The sequence below is a fragment of the Chaetura pelagica genome, unplaced genomic scaffold (genome assembly GCF_000747805.2).
Source record: "Chaetura pelagica isolate M959 unplaced genomic scaffold, ChaPel_1.0 scaffold275, whole genome shotgun sequence".
Classification (NCBI taxonomy): Eukaryota; Metazoa; Chordata; class Aves; order Apodiformes; family Apodidae; genus Chaetura; species Chaetura pelagica.
Window position 1 is genome coordinate 4,026,213 of NW_009953486.1, and position 19,467 is coordinate 4,045,679.

At 37.6% G+C, this 19,467-nt stretch overlaps 1 protein-coding gene across 1 annotated transcript in view; it reads right to left on the bottom strand.

Moving 5' to 3' along the window:
- Positions 1 to 8,541: 8,541 nt before the first annotated feature.
- VAPB (VAMP (vesicle-associated membrane protein)-associated protein B and C) overlaps positions 8,542 to 19,467 on the bottom strand; it is a 14,021-nt gene continuing 3,095 nt past the window's right edge. The window contains exons 2-5 of the mRNA XM_009998634.1: positions 15,277 to 15,380; positions 12,932 to 13,012; positions 11,887 to 12,063; positions 8,542 to 9,777 (exon numbers count right to left, since the gene is read on the bottom strand). Coding sequence (XP_009996936.1) covers positions 9,619 to 9,777; positions 11,887 to 12,063; positions 12,932 to 13,012; positions 15,277 to 15,378 — 519 coding nt within the window. The 5' untranslated portion in view covers positions 15,379 to 15,380 and the 3' untranslated portion in view covers positions 8,542 to 9,618. The remainder of the gene's footprint in view (positions 9,778 to 11,886; positions 12,064 to 12,931; positions 13,013 to 15,276; positions 15,381 to 19,467) is intronic.

Genomic DNA, 19,467 nt, shown 5'->3' on the forward strand with positions numbered 1-19,467 from the left:
TTTGTTGCCTCCTGCTACGTGGAGATCCATGGGCAAATATTTGAAGAACTGGAAATGCATCTTGGAGAATGTGGTGTCTCCTTCAGGATGTCTCTGTTGAGATGGTATGAAATGGGGCAAGTGTGGAGTAGCAGAGCTGCATCTCATGTAAACCATCCCCATGACATGACTTCTTCAGCAGACCTGCTTCCCATATCTATGCCAGAGCACTCACTCACTGCAGCCTTGAGGAGAGGCTCCCATGACTCATCTCAACAGAGCTACACAATCCTGTGGGACCCAAAGTTGCCCATGGAAGAACAGGGGACAGCCTTGTGCTGTCTTTGGAGGGTGGGTGGAAGAGAGGGAAAGCAATTCCTTCCCTACATTTATCCCCAAGGATGTGAGTTGTGTGCAGGTACTTTTTTTTCCATTTACATAGTAACAAAATGCTGAAGGCCACGGTTAGACACAGCTACACAGTTTCTCCTAAGGGATGGGCTATGCTGACTGAACTTCCCTATGAAGGCCTCATCAGGAGCCTCTTTGTCCTGTTTCCATCTCCTTTAAGTACACTTCTGAAAGAAAAAAGAGCCATGAAAAAGCTATTTGCATAAATATCATAACTTTTATTGTTCTGTTCACAGTTTTTGGAGAAACATTCCTAAATTACACAGTTATTCTCTCTTAAGAATTTGAGCCTTTTTCAAATTTGAATTTGCCTGGCTTCGATTGCCAGTCAGTTATTCTTGTTGTGTTGCTCTTTTTAAGATCAGAGAGCTGCAGTGTTCAGTGTTTTCTCCCCATGAAGGTACTTGTGCACTGTAATCAAAGACATTCTCATTTTTGGTAGATAAATTCAGCTGAGTTTCTGGATCACCCTCTCTAAGGCATTTTCACACTCCACTAGTAATTTTTTATTCTTTTTTTTTTTCATTCATTCCAATTACTCAGCTTCTCTTTTAAAATGTAAATATCCAAATTACATCCAAAATTCCCAACTCTCACAGCTGAGGCATACAGAAGTATAATAACTTACTGCTAATGGTAATTAAAAACAAGAACACATTCTTATTCATTAGTCTTTTATCCTGGGACTCTAGTGGAAACACATGGAGCTCTTACTCTAGTCCAGGGTATGGGTATTTTTGTAATGGTGACATTTTATCAGTGGTCATTTTATATCTATCTTCAGTGATGTGGAACCACTGGTCCCAGGAGAACCCTTTTATGTGCATCCCCATTTCATTATGGTTCCCCCTGAACAACCCTCTGAAAGATGCAATTGTCAGAAAACACCAAGCTTTGCAGGGGCCCAGGTACACTCAGTTCACTCTAATCCCAAAGAAAACTGAAAAACAAAGATAGAAAGAAGTGACTCACATCAGGCTCCCTCATTAACATTCATCTCCTGTTCCATCTCTTCCCTGGGGCTGTCAAGCTCACTCAGCCATGCCCTGCTTACCATCCCTATCTGTGGCTCAGACACTGCTCCAGGCAGCTCCCTTAGAAGCACTGATACAAGGTTTCTAGACCTACTGAATTAAAAAATGTTAATTTTTAATATTAAGCATTGCTAATGAATGACATCACCTTTCCAGTTCTCCTACATCATCACTAGCATTACCACCTGCATCTAGGAATGGTCCTTACCCTATGGCAAAGATTTCCTCCAGTTCTATTGCCCTCACCAAGCACTCCAACCCATACATCATTCTTTTCCTTTGGATATTGCTTATTACTTTTCTACACTTCATAATTCTCATTTTGAGTGGATTGCTGTCTACTTCCTTTTTTCATATTTGTTCTATATTAATTTACATCTAATTCCTCCCTTCATTTCATCACTGAAATAGGATGGGTGGTTAGCCAAAGTTGTCCCCCATCTCAACTGCAGAACTGTTGGGTTTTTGGCCATTTCACAGATTTCACTTAGAAAACTGCCAATTCTAATTCAGTTTTCGCTACCAGATTTGATACTGAATTTGTTCAGCTGTGCCCCTTGGAAGCACCAGTTACATTTACTAGCAGTTTGCATGGCTGTTTGCCTAGCTTGAATGTGCTCAGGATCCCAACTTCTATGAATCTGTGATTCATTTCTCTTTATCTGACAGAAATAAGACAAAACCACATAACTTTGTTTCATCTCTAGCACTGCATTAAAAACCAGGTCTAGGGTATAGACAATGAACATTAGTCCTCACTACTGGATTCTTTTTAACTGCACAAAACCAGACACATTTTTATTTTACCTGTGATGAAAAACCAGGCTAAGAGATGAACTGGCAGGTCAGTACCAGCTGAAAATCAATTATAGTGGGCACATCTTGGAAAACTTCCCCATTCACTTCTATAATACCTTTAAAAAGTTTAATAATTTTTAACCACTCCAAAAAGCAGATAAAAAATTTCAAACACTCTGAATACACTTCCTAGCTTCTTGGACTACGTCTGAGCATGACTTTTTCTACCTTCTTTAGTATCACCAGCTACTCAGACAAGGTGCCTTTGCAATTTCCTGCTTCTCCAGCAGACACAACAATTTAAAGCATGAGCTGGGTTTGCTGGACAAACATAATCATGGGTCTGATCAACTCTTCACAGCTCAATTAACATTTTTCCAATTAGCCACGTTCATGACCTTCCCCCTGGCCCAGTTTAAAATACCTTAGAGTGTTTTTTGAGCTTTCCATTTCCCAAACACTTCTTAAACTGAAACAAAACACACAAAAAAGTTTTAAAATACTTTTTGATATATTAACAGCACTGAGCTAGTGCTTCATTTGATAATCAATCCACACTAAAGATAAAAGCCTGCTTTTTACTTTAAATAATATACTGCATTAGAACAGCAGAAACAAGCTAGAGATAGGAGATGGTTGACAACACTTACTGCTCCAAACTCTACATGGAGTGAGGAGGAAGAAGAAGCAATTTGTTCAAAAAGGAAGCAAAAAGGTGAGTGGCTCCCTGGGGTGGGAAGAGGCATCTCGGAGCCGAGTGAGCCATGTCACAGGAGAGTTCTGCCAGGGAAGAGCAAGACTGGAAGGGTGATGGGAAGAAAGAGACTTGAGACGGAAAATAAACGGGCAGCAAAGAAGAAAAAACATTTAAAGATGCTCCACTGAAAGTCAGTTTTTTAAGGTGAGTGGCTCCCTGGGGCGGGAAGAGGCATCTCGGAGCCGAGTGAGCCATGTCACAGGAGAGTTCTGCCAGGGAAGAGCAAGACTGGAAGGGTGATGGGAAGAAAGAGACTTGAGACGGAAAATAAACGGGCAGCAAAGAAGAAAAAACATTTAAAGATGCTCCACTGAAAGTCAGTTTTTTAGCCAAGGAGCAGTGAAGGAACACGGATGACTTGGACGGAACCAAGGGGCTGAGGGAGGGAATGGAGTGAGATTTGACAGCTCAGGCAGAATAGATCAGGAAAGAAACTGGGCTGAGAGTCGGCAGCCTTCATGGAAATGCTCTTTTGTGCTCAGAACTGAAGCAAAAATTCCTGGCTCAAATCATGCTTGTGTGTGGCCTGCTTGTGAAATGTGAAAACAGAACCTGCTGCTCCAGCTCAGTGACTTCCCACCACACTGATGCTTCAGACAAGAACGGGTGTCCAGGGGCAGAACACAGGACTCAGTCCTCACACACACAACACATGGGATAAAAAATGGGATCTTCGTATTTTGTGTAAGTTCAATTTTAAACAACCCAATTATACATATCTGAAGAGAATAAAAGATTTGATAATGTCAGACACACAAAGCTGGGCAGTTTTAGACACCTTCTAGGCAGCCCTGGCTCACTTTCTGACCAACTCCTGAAGGCTCAAGCAGATAGTGCAGCATACTCACAAAAGTGGCCAAACCAGAGCCACAAACTTGGGTTTTGCCATTTCCTAACTTGAGTGCTTGACTTTGTACAGCCTTAATAAAGGTCTTTTAAAAGTAGTTGTGTGTGGATAATTGTGTGTGGGAATTTTGCCAACTCAAACATGAGGGAGTTCAAGAGGCTTTTCTAATTTTGTGAGTTTATCCACTGAAGAAAAAGATTTGATTAAAAAAAATGAAGTATAGCTAAACTGGGAGCAATATGTTACTCCAGGCTGTTCTCCTCAGTTCTTCGTAGGCACTTCAAAATCTTGAAAAAATAAAAATAAAAAAATAATTAAAAAATAATCACGGTATTAGGAACTTAGAGGAATGAAATGTACTGGTGCAGAAACACAAACAGAAATGCCAGATGTATAATGTCAACTTGTAATATGCGGCTTCAGTTAATTCTTAATTCATTTGCTTTCTTAACTTCTTTTGTTTTGCCATCTGGAAAAGGCCATTTTCTAATGACAGATCATAGGAGGAAAGATCCAAAGTTCAAGTTTGCTTTAAGTTTCTGTACTCATAGACTCAGCATTCCTTTTTCTAGTTTTCACTTGTGCAGATGCTTCAGAACAGAAAAAAAAAATCTAAAAGGAAGTTCAGTCAAGTTTTTTAAAGTTTTACTCTTTAAAGTACAAATGTGAAAGAAGTTCTGTAAAAGGAAATGAAGCCACAGGAAACAGTGAGTAAATGACAGATATAGAGTAATTCTGGAAGCGTGCAAGTGCATACTTATTAGAATAGTACATGTAAGAGATTTCTGGCTCTTATGTTATTTTAAAAAATAATGTCTATTTATCCAGGAAAAAAAAAATCAACCCATTAATAAAAGAAACAAATTTTATAGTTAAGCAGACTAGAGTAGTGGAAACACACAATTACTTTGTCCTCTGAAGCTAATAAAAATAGAAGTAACAGCACAATGAGTAATGTCACTTTTGCACTGACACACATTAGACAAAGTGATGCAGTATACAAGAAGCTGTCAGCATAATATAAAGAAATCTTAATTGGTCATGGTCAAAGGACACCAGCATTTCCCTGCTTAAACAATAAATCCCACTGTTTATCTAACTGTAACAGATGATTTATACTAGCACTGTATCCCATTGTCATCTTTTAATGAAGCATACCCAGGGAACTGTTACTTTTCACTAGATGAGCAAGGAGCCTTGCTCAGTAGTTGCTCCTCTTTCTAAAATGCCTGAACATGGGTTTATAAAAATATTTTTTAATTAGTAAATAAAATTTGTAAACATGCATCTGATTACAAAGAATAGCAACTTCCACACATGGCATTGAACTAGTCTCACTCCTGCACAATTACTTTTTTTTTAGTGTTTCAGTTGCAAAAAAAAATAATCATCTCAACTATGTACACTGAAATCAGTTGCCACCTGCCCCTTCTCAACTTGCTCACTTGAGGATTTGAGTAATGGATGCTTAACCCATTTTCAAACAATGAAAAAGTGGCTCTCCAGCCCAAGCTGCTTCAGTGCTGCGGTGAAGTGCTATTGCAGCTGTAAAACAGCCATGACAAACATGAAGTTCAGAGTGCTTTTTTTACATGTTCTTTAATTTCAAACAGAGGGATTTTTTGTTGTGTTTGTTGGGGTTTTTTCTCAGTTACTTTATATAGAAAACAGAACTCAGGATACTGTATGTCAGGACATCATGTAGAGCAAGAGGAGTATAGTTTCAAAACCTTAGCATATTAGAGTTAAGTCACTATTGTGCCTGAGAATTAAGGAAGTGCTTCCATGAAGGGATGAAAGTATCATACATGGTTTCTAAATAAAAGGGATTACACTTTTCTTTCTGTAGGCAGCTGCAACATCAAGTGTCCTAAGGCATTAACAATCCATTTTTTGTGCACACCGCTATGTAAATATGCAGATTGCTAAGTCAAGACTGCAATAAGATTTATAAATTTATATGTGCAGTGAATGTAAACCCTTTACAGTTTATTGAAGAGAAGAAGCTCTGGTGATTTGCAAGTCAGGTTCCAACTGTAGCCCACCAACAGCACTTCAGGACAAAAAAGTAACATGGAATACCACCATCCAGCTATTACAATCCTGCATTTTTAGAATCTTGTATTATGGTACATCAATCCCTCTCAACATGACACACATCCTGTTATCGTGCCCTTCAACCCCTAAAGCTTTTCAGCAGTAACTTGAACTGGGTGCCTACCCTGCAGATGCAATAATTCCATTGGTGCATTCACAGCCAAGAGCAGCTAATGCACAGCAACAGTTGTGATCATTCATGCATGGAGTTTTTGCTTTGAGGTGTGGATAACTATGTTAAAATAGTAGAAGCCATTTTCCATTCATTTCCTAGTACTAGGCTTCAGGGCATTTTAGATACCCATTTATACCAAATATCCTCTAAGAGTGCAGACAGGAGTGCAAAGCTCCACAAAACCAGGACTACCTAAGCAGCTTCTACTGGCTCTCACAAAAATAAACAATAAATGTACATGCAAATATGCATCTTAAAATAACAGTAAGGACAATAATTAAAGTAATAACTTGATTTCTACTGTTATGTATCAATTAAATTCTTCTAATACCTGGTGTGTTAGGACACCAGACAATGATCTTATTTAGAAACTCTATGTTTTATGCATAGCTTCCTGAGATACACAACACGCCCCAGAATAATTCTCTTTCTATGAATACTTCATGAAAACATTTGCTCTTGTGTCATTATGAAAATAACAACTTAAAGAAGATCCAGGTGGCTTAAGGCTATCCCCATGCAATGTATTTTTGCAATGTATCTACAGATTGGACTTCCAGGAATCTTGGAAGAAAACATCCTTGGATTTCTTTCTAGATATGAATATGAAACAAAGGTCTGGTCAAACAGACAGGTAATGATTCCACCAATCAGTTGTTTTATTTTAAGCTCAGCAAAAGCAAAAGCATTAGCCAGACAATTCAGTGCTACTGTCTATTCAAGGCTGTTGTCAGAAACAGCTAGGAAAGGCCTAAGAATTGTGTCAAGTTCCAAAATATAAGCAGTCAATTCAACAGTCTTGTTTAGGACTAATGGTATGGCTCAGTCCCAGCTGCAGGCTACAGTTGCTACCAACAGATTCTGAACTGAGGTCCTCTGCTGGACTCCTCCATCACACATTTGTCTGGCACCTCGCAACGCATGACTGTTTTCTGGGACCTCCTAATAATCCTGCAGTGGAAACAACAGGAATAACTTTGCTCACAAATGACTGTTTCAAGTTGTTACAGATCACTAGGAAGTAACTACTGAACACTGGAAGGCAGACAGACATCCTGCTGGCTCCTCCCTTCACCTGGGAGCTGCCTGTGCCCCCAAAATCAACTGTGGTAGCAAATGGTGTGTGTAAAATTTGCCTGGAACTTTCTTACAGATACAGTCAGAAGAGACCAGTTTAAAGCTTTGACTCTCTCCTTTTACCCTATGAAGACAATAATTTTTATTTTTTTTTACAACTTTTTTTGAGAGTTTTTTCAGCAGAACAAACAGGTCTCAAAAAAAGTTATTTTTTTTTTTTTTAAAGCAAATTAGGAATTCAACTCTTCTGATAACACATTTTTAGTGAGATCAAGATATTTATGCCTCTTTACAATGCAGAGCTCAGTTTCCCTTCAATAAAGGCTTTCTCAAATATATTCCCAAAACCAAGAAAATAGATTTTGCAACATCACTTACAACCTTGTCTTTCTGAAAAGATTCTTCTCAAACATTTCATGTAAAAGTTTTCATTAGCTTCTACTGCCCAGAAAAGATCATTTTGCATCAGTTCTGCCCAATTTGCCAAACTAAGTCCCTGCTTTGTTCTTTCCAGCTCATCTCCTCTGCACTTCACAGGCACACTTTAACAGCTCTGTCACTTCCCTCTTAGGCAGACAAGGCACTACCATTTTAAAATGCTAAAGATACACCTCTCATTTCTGTTGGACTTTCTAAAACTACTTTGACAGTTGTGTTCATAAGCTGAACACAAGAGTTAACATTTTTTCCTATTTTCTTATTATGCCTCACATAAAATTTTACTTATTTGCACTTGCAAAGCAAGAAATCCTTGAGACAGAAGTGGAACCAATATAAAGGTCAATGAGTGTAGCAAACAGGTTGCAGTGCAAACAGCTTTCTCAAGAAATCACAAGAGTAATAAAGGAATGGAAGAAGTCACTGTTAGAAGACATACCTTAATCCTGAAAGGTGTTACAAAAACTGCTGTCACTGATAGTTTTTGAACCTACCATCAAAGAATACATGAGTTCACTTCCTCAAAACCTATTTCATCTACTGAAGTTCAACATGTTAAAACCCACTGAGTTTATGCATTTTGTACTAGAAGAATGCTCAGAAACAAAACTATCTCAATCTTACTTTCAAAGTGCTACCAAGCATCTTAACAACTGAGCCCAAACAAACTGAAAAATGGGAAGTTACCTTGTACCTGGGCAGTCAGCATAATTAATCTGAACAACACTTCTGTGTATCAAGCTCAGGATGGTGTTGTTGGAACTGATTTTAAAATAAGGTTGAAAAAACAAAACAAAACACACCAAAACATCCTGAAACAAGGCTGCAGCTTTCCTTATGCCATAAGCAAACTAAGTTGACAGAGAATACTGTTTCCTCCCCACCTCTAAAACTGAGAACATGACAAAAGTAACAAAGGAAACATTAATTTGGGGGCTTTATTTAATTTTTCTTGTCTTTTTTTTTTTTTTTTTTAGATGCTACATAGTCAAACAGGATTGGTCTTTTACGGCATAGGACTAGTTTACTACTAATATTTTTTCCCCTAGATAGACTTATTTACATACAAAAACAGTTTCCTGACCACTGTTTCTTCAATGCTCAGACGATCATAACTCCCCACAACTGTGTAGTGCCCAAATACCAGGAGGCAGAAGAATCTCACATCACTACAGCAGCAAATTTTCATTTCTAGTCACTGGCTTTAAACAGTGACCATATGGTATTTTCATACCATAAAGTATTAGTCAATTTTGTGACAATAAGGAAACATGAGATGAAATACATTAAATAAGTTAAATATGCATTAAACATCTCTGAATAACATTTTAATTCAACTAAATGAACCAACAGCAATGTAGCTTGGTCCCTTTATGAGAACAAGGCATTGACCTTTATTCCAAATAAGCGTCCTACCAGTCAATAAATGCCTCTTCATGATGCCCAGCACACTCAGCACTGCCATGTACAATTCTCTTCAGCTTCTCACTATTCATTTAAGTGCCAAGAAATTGGTAACTTGCACAGAGTTGAAGACACTGACAGAAACTGTTAAATTTATGAGTAGAATGGTGGATTAACATATTTTACAGAAGTTATCAACACCTCCTGCCTAACCCAACTCCAAACAACCAATAGGGCCAGCTCCAGCAGTGGAGGAATATTTTCTATTTTTCCTTTTTTTGTTTTTTAAAAAGAGGTAATCCAGCAACATGTACCAGGGTCTAAGAATGTTTAAAATCACATATACAATATTCCATTGTAGTGTTAACTCATTATTTTCTCCCCCCCTTCATCACTGAAGCATATTCTCTTTCATTCAGTCACTCATTGTACATTTTAAACTTTCTAGATTATGTTACATAGTATTTGTGCAGGGGTAATTTAAAGGCAAGACCTGTGAGATGTCATACATTAATTTTTTTTTAAACATTGTTATGAATAAATTTAATCCAATGATATGGCAGAACCATCAAACCAATTTACAATTTCCAGCATGCTGCCTCTACAAGGCTATTTTTCCTATAATTACACCAAAGACAAAGAACAAAACAACCAAAGCAAGTAGTCTGGAGCTGAGCCCTTCGTCCTTGACAACAGCTGCAGAAGCAGATATTGGGTTGTTTGTCTGGGGTGCCTTCCTCATCCGCAGTCCATCTTCTTCCTGAAGGGAGATGTACTGATTATTTCTTCTGAAAAAAGACCTTAAATATTCACCCTCATTTTAATTTAAGTGGGCATAATAAAATAGACAAAAACTAATTTACAAATAATTTAGAGCTTTGTTTCCTAGACAATCCTGATAAGGAAGATAATGAGGTTTAAGAGGAATTCTGTACCTACCTGACCAGCAGAGCAAACTCACATGCTCTTGGAAGTTTTCTCCTGCTGACTAAGGTAACAAGGGAAGGAATGAGGAAGCCTGTGAGAATACTTGTCCAGAGTCTGGAGACAGCTCCGGAACTTCAAAAACAATGATGGAGGGAAAGGCATGAAGATGCTTTACCTGCTCTGTAAGCAAATACAGCACTGTTGGGGAGGATGCTTTCCAATACAACTAAGATAGGTTGTGAAAAATATGCAACTTTAAGGCAATTATTCTCATCATTCCCCTAGTTAGATGTCACAAGCACATTTTACCAGCATTTGAAGGAAAATCTATTTCCCCCATCATATTAAAGCTGACATGTTGACATGAAACTAATGGCAATAATTGGGATATTTTCTTGGTAGGAGTTTGACAGCTCTCTTGATTTAAGGATATATGGGACAACAGATAAAATAACATCATAACACCAGTTATAATTTCAAGTGGAGATGATACTCCCTACATCTTGATCTGAAGTGTTGTGCAGCACAGCTGTGTGTTAGCACACTCCATTCCACAAACAGAGAACTTCAGGAGACGGCAAAGTGAGCCTTCTGTGACCTAAAACTTGTGTACAGCTGAAGCAATGTTAGAATTTGTGATACAGTATTGTAGTGCAAAAGTATAAGATACTCAAGCAAAACCTTCCAGTCTATATATTAAAAAATACTCAAGAAATAAAATTACAATAAAAGTTACTGCAGCCTTAAAATTTGTCAGAGAAATGAAATTTAAAGGCTCAGTATAGGTCAGTGGTTTTCACTTTTAAATATAAGGAGGCACCTAATGTTCTAGAGGAAAACTTTTAAAGAATTATTTACTTATTAAAAGCCACAGACCACCTGATACCTCAGGCTTACTGCTGTAACTCTGGATGGGGACAAATGACTCATGTGAACAATAGAATGTTATTTATCTATACAGTAATTTTACTGCTAGAAAGAAAACACTTTCATTTAAAATATTTTAACTTCCTTTTGGCAATGACTCTAGTCTGACACTGACAGCACCTGGTGGCTGGCAGTCATTTAACATCGTTTTCTGATGTGTTACAGACTTTTCTAACACTCCACAAAGGGAACAAACAGCTCACTGTTTGAAGATGCTACTTTACGGTATCAGCTCAATTCTAAGTATCTCCTGTAGACTTTCTACTCAAGACTGACTTGCAAAAACAAGTATTGTGAGATGCTGGCAAAACACAAGGAGAAGTTAAGGTCATGTCTCAGCTATATACATGTATTATTTCTATGTGCAAAACATAACTGGTTTACAAATGTTCATGCATCAGCCAGCCAAGCAGCCTCAGAGCTGACAGAACACAGCTCCTTTCATGGGACTCCAATAGTCACAAATTCCAAATTTTCACTGGTGTTTTTATCTATTAAACTAGACATTTATAGCAACTGAAACTACTGTAAATAGAGTTGTTCAGCACAGGGCTACTCAAGAACTCGATTTCACAGCAATGTGCTGGATATGACAGGAAGCATATTTCCTATTAATCTCTTTTACTTCGGGTATTTCAACTGCGTATTATAGGTACAGTTACTAAAATAGTATTTGCACAACACTGCCCTCAAGCTCCCATCAGTATGAGAAAATTCAAAACTGAATGCTTAATTCAGACTGAGAAAATTAGGTGGGAAAAGGAAAAAAGAGAAGGAATTAATTACTTTGGATTGATATCAAATCAGTTTCTCTTGACTGCATGACTTGTTTACTCCTTTCAAAGGAAGCATTGATTTCAACACTTTTTCTCAGTTTAGAGAGAGAAACCTAACTTATCTTCTAATTTATATGCAATATTACAATATTGTGCCACGGTCAGGTAGCAAAGCATATAATTTGGAAGGCTTCTTTTTCAGGAAATGGGTAAATCTGAAAAGGAAAAGGTATCTTTACCTTAAACTGTTTATTCTCTTCTCGTAATCTCTGAACTTCTACTTGAAGCCTCTTATAGTCTTCCATTACTTTCTTAACTTCAGTGTCATCCAAAGAAGAACTTATTGATTTAGACATTATAGAGGAATCTGTCTTTGTTGCAGTTGTGGATACAATTTTATTTATTTCTATGTCATGCTGTTAAAAAAGGATAGAGTGACTTTTAGTTAGTTATCAACACCACACACCTGGTATATAGGGGGTAATCAGGTAAAACTAGCTGTGCACACTTGAAACGTGTCTGTGTCAAAATAAACAACCACCATTATTTTTCCCCTGTAACATCTATCTCCCCTTTCATGTAGAGCAGTCACAGTGAGACTATGATAGTGACATTATAACACATAGTTGTAATTACAAGCTACCCAGTGCAAGGTAGAACAATTGTGCTTTCCATACCTGCATACTAGGAAACATTTTTCACTTTATTCCATCCATTACCATGTCTGTATTTGACACTATGTTTGTACTTCCACTAGAAATTAATGAATTCGTTATCCTAACAAAAAAGGATCCTACAATATTATAGTTGCTAATTGCAATATAATCCCATACTGCATCTGTGTCTTCCTTGCTAGCTTTCTACCAATTTCCTTGCTAAATCAGTGTTGTATCAAGGAAGCAAAGGGTAATGGTGGACAGGCAAATTTATATTGGTGTTGATTCTAACTGCAGTATAAACTCTGAGCTTTATATCCATCAACCAGAATCTTCCACTTTCTTTTAAAATATTCTTTATCCTGTGATCTTTCACTAAATGAAAACACATCAACTGGAAGATTTGTGCTTGTGTCCCACTTACATTGTTCAGATTAGCTGTTAGTTACATTAAGCATCACTAAGATTTTGAATAGTTTATATTGTGTTTTCATAAGGTGATGCCATCCAGGCAGCGAAACAGAGGGTTCTGTCTTTTGCTTATAGAGTTGGCTGTATAAACATGCCATTTTACATGATTTACTGTGGTATTAGTTAAAACACTCAATATGTATCTGAAAATACTCACAGGCTTATCATTTTCAGCTGGTAGCTCAAACACACACCTAAGCTTCGAATCCATGAGTTCTTCTGGTTTTGCTTCTTTCCACTGGAATAATTTAATATTAAATATATTAGTATAATGCAGATGGAAAATGCAGTGTATTAAGAAAAAAAATCACATCACCTTACTCAGGAAAAACCCCATGGGTATTTATGATGTTACCATTAACCATGTACATGATGAAATTAAACACAACCAACTGGTATCCTAAAAGAAAGACCAGATACGGTGAAGGAAATAATTCTTAACATCTTGAAACTTACAGAGGTTATTTATGAGAGAACTGGGAATTGTGCAAGAGTAATTAGCATAGATAGGGGGAGCTATGGTCCTGATTAAAAAAAAAAAAAAAAAGAAAAATGATGGTGCATTCAAAGGAAGGGAAAGAACAAAAGCCCAAATCAGTAGAAAATGTCAGTTCTGAAGTCTTTGCTCAGCAGGGTTCCTAGTCAAGCTTTTCAAATTTCATGAGGTTTTCTTTCTGACTCGTATGAACCACACCATTGTTCTTCCCCCTCCTTGTTTTCCACCACCTTATTCTTCAGCATCTATGTCTAAACAATAACAGATGTGCTACAGACAGAAAGGGATAGCTTCCCCTCTATCCTTCTCTGCCCTTCAACTAGGGAGTTTAGAAGTTTCCTTAAAGTTTTTCTTTAAAAGTAAACATTTTCTTTCCAATATTTTTTAATAGGGATTAACAGTCATGTATCTTTGTTTGATACCAGCTGTAAGCCTGAAATGAAAAGACTGATTCCTAGCAGCAAGAAGTGTCCACATCTATGTCCTGGAGTTCTCACACACTTCTCACTTTGACCGTAGTTGGGGTCACAAGGTCTTGCTCAGCCTGTCTCAAGCAGGTGTCCAGGTCTGGCTAACCCCTGAGCAACCTGCAGAAGCATTTGACTCATCCTAAATAGCTGAATCGTACTTCAGCTCTTCCGTAGCTGAAGTCAGAATTCTATTTTGAGCTCCTTGGCTGCCTGCAAAGTGTTGAAAGCTTTATAGTACTCCAATAATTTGTCTCACCTGTTTATCCAAGATAGGAAGAGATCAGGAGAGTGGAAACAAAACTGAGAACTGAACAAGTGTTAGAAAAGAAATCAGTGGTCTGGAGAGCTCTGGAAAACTGAAAGGCCATTTAGGTTCTAAAAAACATTCCTTCCTAGCAAAACAACATATTTCACAGTATAAAGTAACTCATAAAAATTAAAGAGTTAGAAAGAAAGGCAGACTGGCTTATCTTTGTAGTGATGCAGACATTTTATTATTATTGCTGTTTCTCCCACTGGATCTTACTTTGATGCCATTAAACCAATATAGTTTCATAAATCTCTTTTAGAAGGGAAATTCTTAACCCTGCAGAGTGCTGCAGCTTTAAAAAGCTATTCCAAAGATGCTGCATATTGTACAGATGACTGTAAAAAAGCCATGATCTGTATGCTCAGGTTTTTTGGGCTTATTTTTTTTGGTTTTAAGTAGTACATATATATCCAAGCACACACAAATCCAACACTTTAGAGTAATGGCCTTTTTTTTTTTTAATTTTACATTGTGTCCTCAATAAGTATTATCTCAAACTAACAAACACTGACTAGATAAAGATTCCTTGTGCCTTCTTGCAGTAGCAAATCTTGCTGCAGCAAATCTTCTTGTTATAGGAAAGCCACCAGTTGACATACTGGTTTGTTCCTTTCCAAGTTGTCCTAATATAATTGACATGTAATTTCAAGGCCCTCTGTCCTTCTTTTTTTCATGATTCTTTTACTCTCATTTGCAGTCCACAGGACAAAATCTCTAAGGGCCTTTCATCTATCTAAACCACACTAGACAAAGGGAGGGATAAAGAAAAATATAATACATGTAAATCATCCTCCTGGTTCTTGCTGGGAAAACGAGCTGCTGAAGTGAAGACTCAAGACTGATAATAGTAGCATAAAATATAAAAGATGCCACAGACTGAGAATATATTATTCTTAAATATATAGTTCAAGTTGGCTTTTCTAAAAAATGATATATTGAAAAAAAAATTACAACTACTTAACATCTGTTTCATGGCTTGGCATTCCATTACTGGCAGCAGTGTCCTAAAGAAGAAACCACAAACACCAAATGTGTCTTTCAGTGCAAGATTCCTGGGGCTCAATATTAAGAAAAAACACCTCGCCATGTACAGAGATGGAAATCTGGCCAAGCTTTCAAGGATCATTCCAGTGTGGTTTGACAACAGCCCTTAAGCAAAGCAGTAAAAGGTCTTATAAAATTCAACAGTCAGAAAGAAATCCATTTTAATTAATTTCAATACTTACTACTGCTTCCATATCTGAAGTATCAACTGGAGCAAACATAGACTGAACCATAAACTTGTGTTTACTTTTCTCATTAGGGTCATAGTCAAAAGGCTGCAGCATCACTGCAAGAAAACCCCCAAAATACATTATATTAACATTACTCTGATGCATAGTCATGCACTGACAATATAGTTACCAGATTTGAGAAATACAAACATTAAAATTATTTCAAACTGAATGTTCATTATGACTGAAGCAGCAGCTGAGAACCTCCCTTTAAAACAAAATTTTAAATGCAAATAAGTGAAACAGACTCCTTCAGTCTAGATTTTTTGAAATGCTGATCACTGTACAATATTCCATACACAACTATGGCAAGATAAGAATAGCAGTTTATAGTAAATAGGATAATTTACATATCATCTGGGACTGAGGGAAAAACTCTCAAAAGTATATTTTTTTTGTTCCTCCACCCTTGGGTTAGAAGTAATAACCTGGCATTTTGGATAGTTGAACACACGTGCTGATGGTTACTGAGAACAGCTACAGAGGCCAAGTGAAACATTCTGAACTTTGAGGTTCAAATCTCAGGATAGAAATTTCCTCCACAAAGAGGAGACTTGTGGTATCCACTTTATCAAGTACAAGTACTTCTCATCTGAAAAATAAGTTGCTTTTTTTTTTTTGGTTACCAATTTATAGCTGGAAGTTCGTGGTTAAATGCTATATAATCTTCATCTCTGAAAGCTATGAAAGAAATTGATTTCTCTACATTAAAAAAAAATCACAAACATGCCAGAAATTACTTATGCAGAAAATGACTACGTTCAGGGGACAGAGAGGAATGACATGTCTGGGGTGTGTGTGCACCCCTTCCTAGGCTTTTGGTTTTTGGTTTTATTTATTGTTATGAATTTCCATTCTTCTTTTTGGGTGACGAACTAAAGTTCAAGCAAATTGAAGAGGGAGAGTAATGTATTTAATATAGATAGACTATCTTTTAGTTACAGTGGTCACTTAGTACCCCTACATTTTGCAAATGACACCTGGATATTTAACTACTGTGACATTAACATACACAAGGCTTCAACATGAGACACAGCATTTGTGAACATAAGCAAGGTAGTTTAGACAAACATGTTATTAGATATTGCAAAAAGCTACCACCCCCTGAAATTTAAAATGAAGCTTGCATACACCACAATTACTGCTAACACAGAAAATGGTGTGAGGTTTAAAAATTCATATTTTACAACCCATGAGGCTACTTCAGTCCCTCAATTCAATCACTAAGAAGAAAAGCAGTTCAAGACTTTAGATTACTTTGAAGTATTAGTGCTATTAACATTATGTGCCTAAATTCATACGCACTAATTACAGAGGTTTGTAGTATAAAAGTGATACCCAAAGATCCCATTTATTGCAAATGAAGTGAAAACCATTTGCCTCCTTCAATGAGCAGAATCTGTTATGGCTGTACTGTCTTTATTATGCACACAATCTGTGGCTACCAATAACCATAGAATCATTAAGGTTGGAAAGACCTCCAAGATCATCAAGTCCAAACCACACGCCTTTTAAGCCTGGGAAAGAAGGAAGACAGCAAACTCTCTCAGATGAGATGCTTTAAAAGTTATTATACATTTTTAATTCACCTTACCTTTTAATTCACCTTATTTCAAATCAACATAATGTGTAAGATCCAACTGGGTAGTCAAACTATGCCCTGCTTATGGAACTTCTCCAGATTTACTGTTTTATCTGTTTGCTTTGCTGGGTGCAACTAAAAACTCATTTGAAAACCATTATCTCCCAAGTGACAGTGCTGAAACCATTTCTGAACTCCAAAGGATCACTGCTCTGCATCCTGTTCACTGAATCATAAGAGCAAGCAGCTAGAGAGGGCCTGACAGCACAAATGTTGTTAGCACTTGTATTTTTAGATCAATACATGAAAGCCACATTGACAAAAATTACTCAGTAAATGTCTTGAAAGCCAGACGGGAAGCTCAAAAATATGTACTTTGTTCAAGAGGAAACCAAACTGTTTAAACATTTATTCACATACTTCTGGGGATTTCTGTGAAAGATCTGTTCCATGTAACTGCCCTAATTGCTGGAGCATTTGCTACTGTGAATGTGGCTCCTTTGTTTTGACTGGAAAAAACATACCTTTCACAAGAACTATGTGAAAATATATATTCCTACAAAATGCCTTATCAGATCAGCCTCTTCCTCTGGACAAAAGTTTCTGAATAGCTTTCATCAGAACCCAGAGTTCAAAGAAACAGAATGACTAACATGATCTTCAAATTTACAAGCACCAGAATCCATTAGGCAGAGATAATTATTTCAACCACTTTCTAAACTGATCACCCTTCAGGTAAGGCACCAGAACTATTCTAGCACAAGCAAAAACTGCAAAGTCATTGAGAGATCAATGGAATGAGAAGCGACACAAGTCATATTTGTTAGTCTACTTTTGTCTCCGAAACTTCAAACACAAAGGATTGACCCCATGTACATCCGTTCTGAAGTGTTTCTGAAGAAATGGATATACCAGTTTTCTCACACGTTCCTGTTACACTCCCTGTATTTTATAAAAGGATAGCAAAGGAGAGGTGGTGATTACCTAACATGCCCTTCCCTTTCTCAGAACAGTTTACTGGCAAAGTTAATAATAAAGTCAGAAGGACTAACTCTTCTGGTTTTCCTAGAGTAAACTTGCTTTCTAAAGGAACAGAGGAAATCTGAAGCAAGGAACATGAAGGAGGCAAAACTCTACCCCTAACACCTGCTAGGATCTAGCATTCCCTTCCAAGAGCAGAAGGAACAGAAAAGTCTCCCTGCTCAGATACTCAGCAACCTTCCTCTAGTTTCCATCTAAATTTATCAATGGCCTGTTTACTTGGTGCTAGACCAATATCGCCCATATGCTTAAATATCAAAGAAGGGGAAGAGTCATTTACTTCTGGTGCACTCCAAGACATCAATCACAGTAACTCTTGGCTTGCTGGTAAACTAAAGCAGCCAGACTTGGTGGGTGCTCTCTGGGCCAGGCTCCCCATTCACTCTCTGCACCTGCTCTGGCTTGCCCTGCTCTATAGAGCTACTCTAATTATACATCCAGGAAGTTTTACTAGTGCCTTGGACAACAGCATTTATACCCTCTTATCTCCTCCAGCCTGTTTGCACTTACTACATTTGTCTCATTCAGAGCCACATTATGTCAGCCTCTTGGTAACTCTATCCAGCCTCCTTTGGTTAACAGGCTTGTGATTATAGCAGTATGTTATACTCAAATTAAGTGATTTTGTAGTTTTTCTGCTGAAACTCATATTCTGTTTCTCTTGCTGTAGCCTTCAAGGACACCCAATTCTGCTGCACATCTTCAGCCTCCCAACTTCACAGCATTTTTTGTGTACTCTTTTTATGCCAAAATTGCTTACAAAAGCATTACACAAGATTAGTAGGAAGAATCATTCTCAAGAAGTGTCACTAGTAGCTTCCTGCTATTACATTTCCATCTATCACATCACTGTTTACTCTTTAAGTAACCCATTCAATAGCCTGTGAATCCTTTTTTCTTTTCTAGCTTTATGGATACTTTTCTCAAATGGTACTGCATGAAATTCTTTATGGTCAAGATAGATTAAATTTTCCAGTTACGTCACATTTACATTAAATGCCCCAACCAGCTACAGCGGCAAGCCTCAAGATCACTGAGCAATTTAATCAGCCCTACTGGAGGTGAGCAAAGGACACTCGTATCTACAGGAACAGGCAGAATCCACTGCACTACTTCACATTTGTTCCATGTTTACATAGTTCTTTCTGCAAATATTTCAAAAATACTAAAAAAAAGCGAATCTGTGAAGATCAACATAGATTATTCTGAAGCAAGCAGATAAAACCAAACTTGGCAGTTGTTACATAGTCCTGGGATGCCTAGGGAACACAACATGGGGCTGATGTTGCTTTGGGAGAGTTTGAGGCTGCATCAGCAGATGGGACATGGTCGGTGTCTTAGTGAAAGGGGCAGACTCACTGCCACCAAAGAACAGCAGCTGCAGAAGCAGCCTCCTGAAGGCAAGACAAACAGCCTTTTCAAATTTACAAATGGACAAAAATCTTCCCCCAAGGATATCTGACAGCAACCTAAGGATTACGTCAGCTTCTTCCCATTTTTAGGAAACATGTTCCGACTGT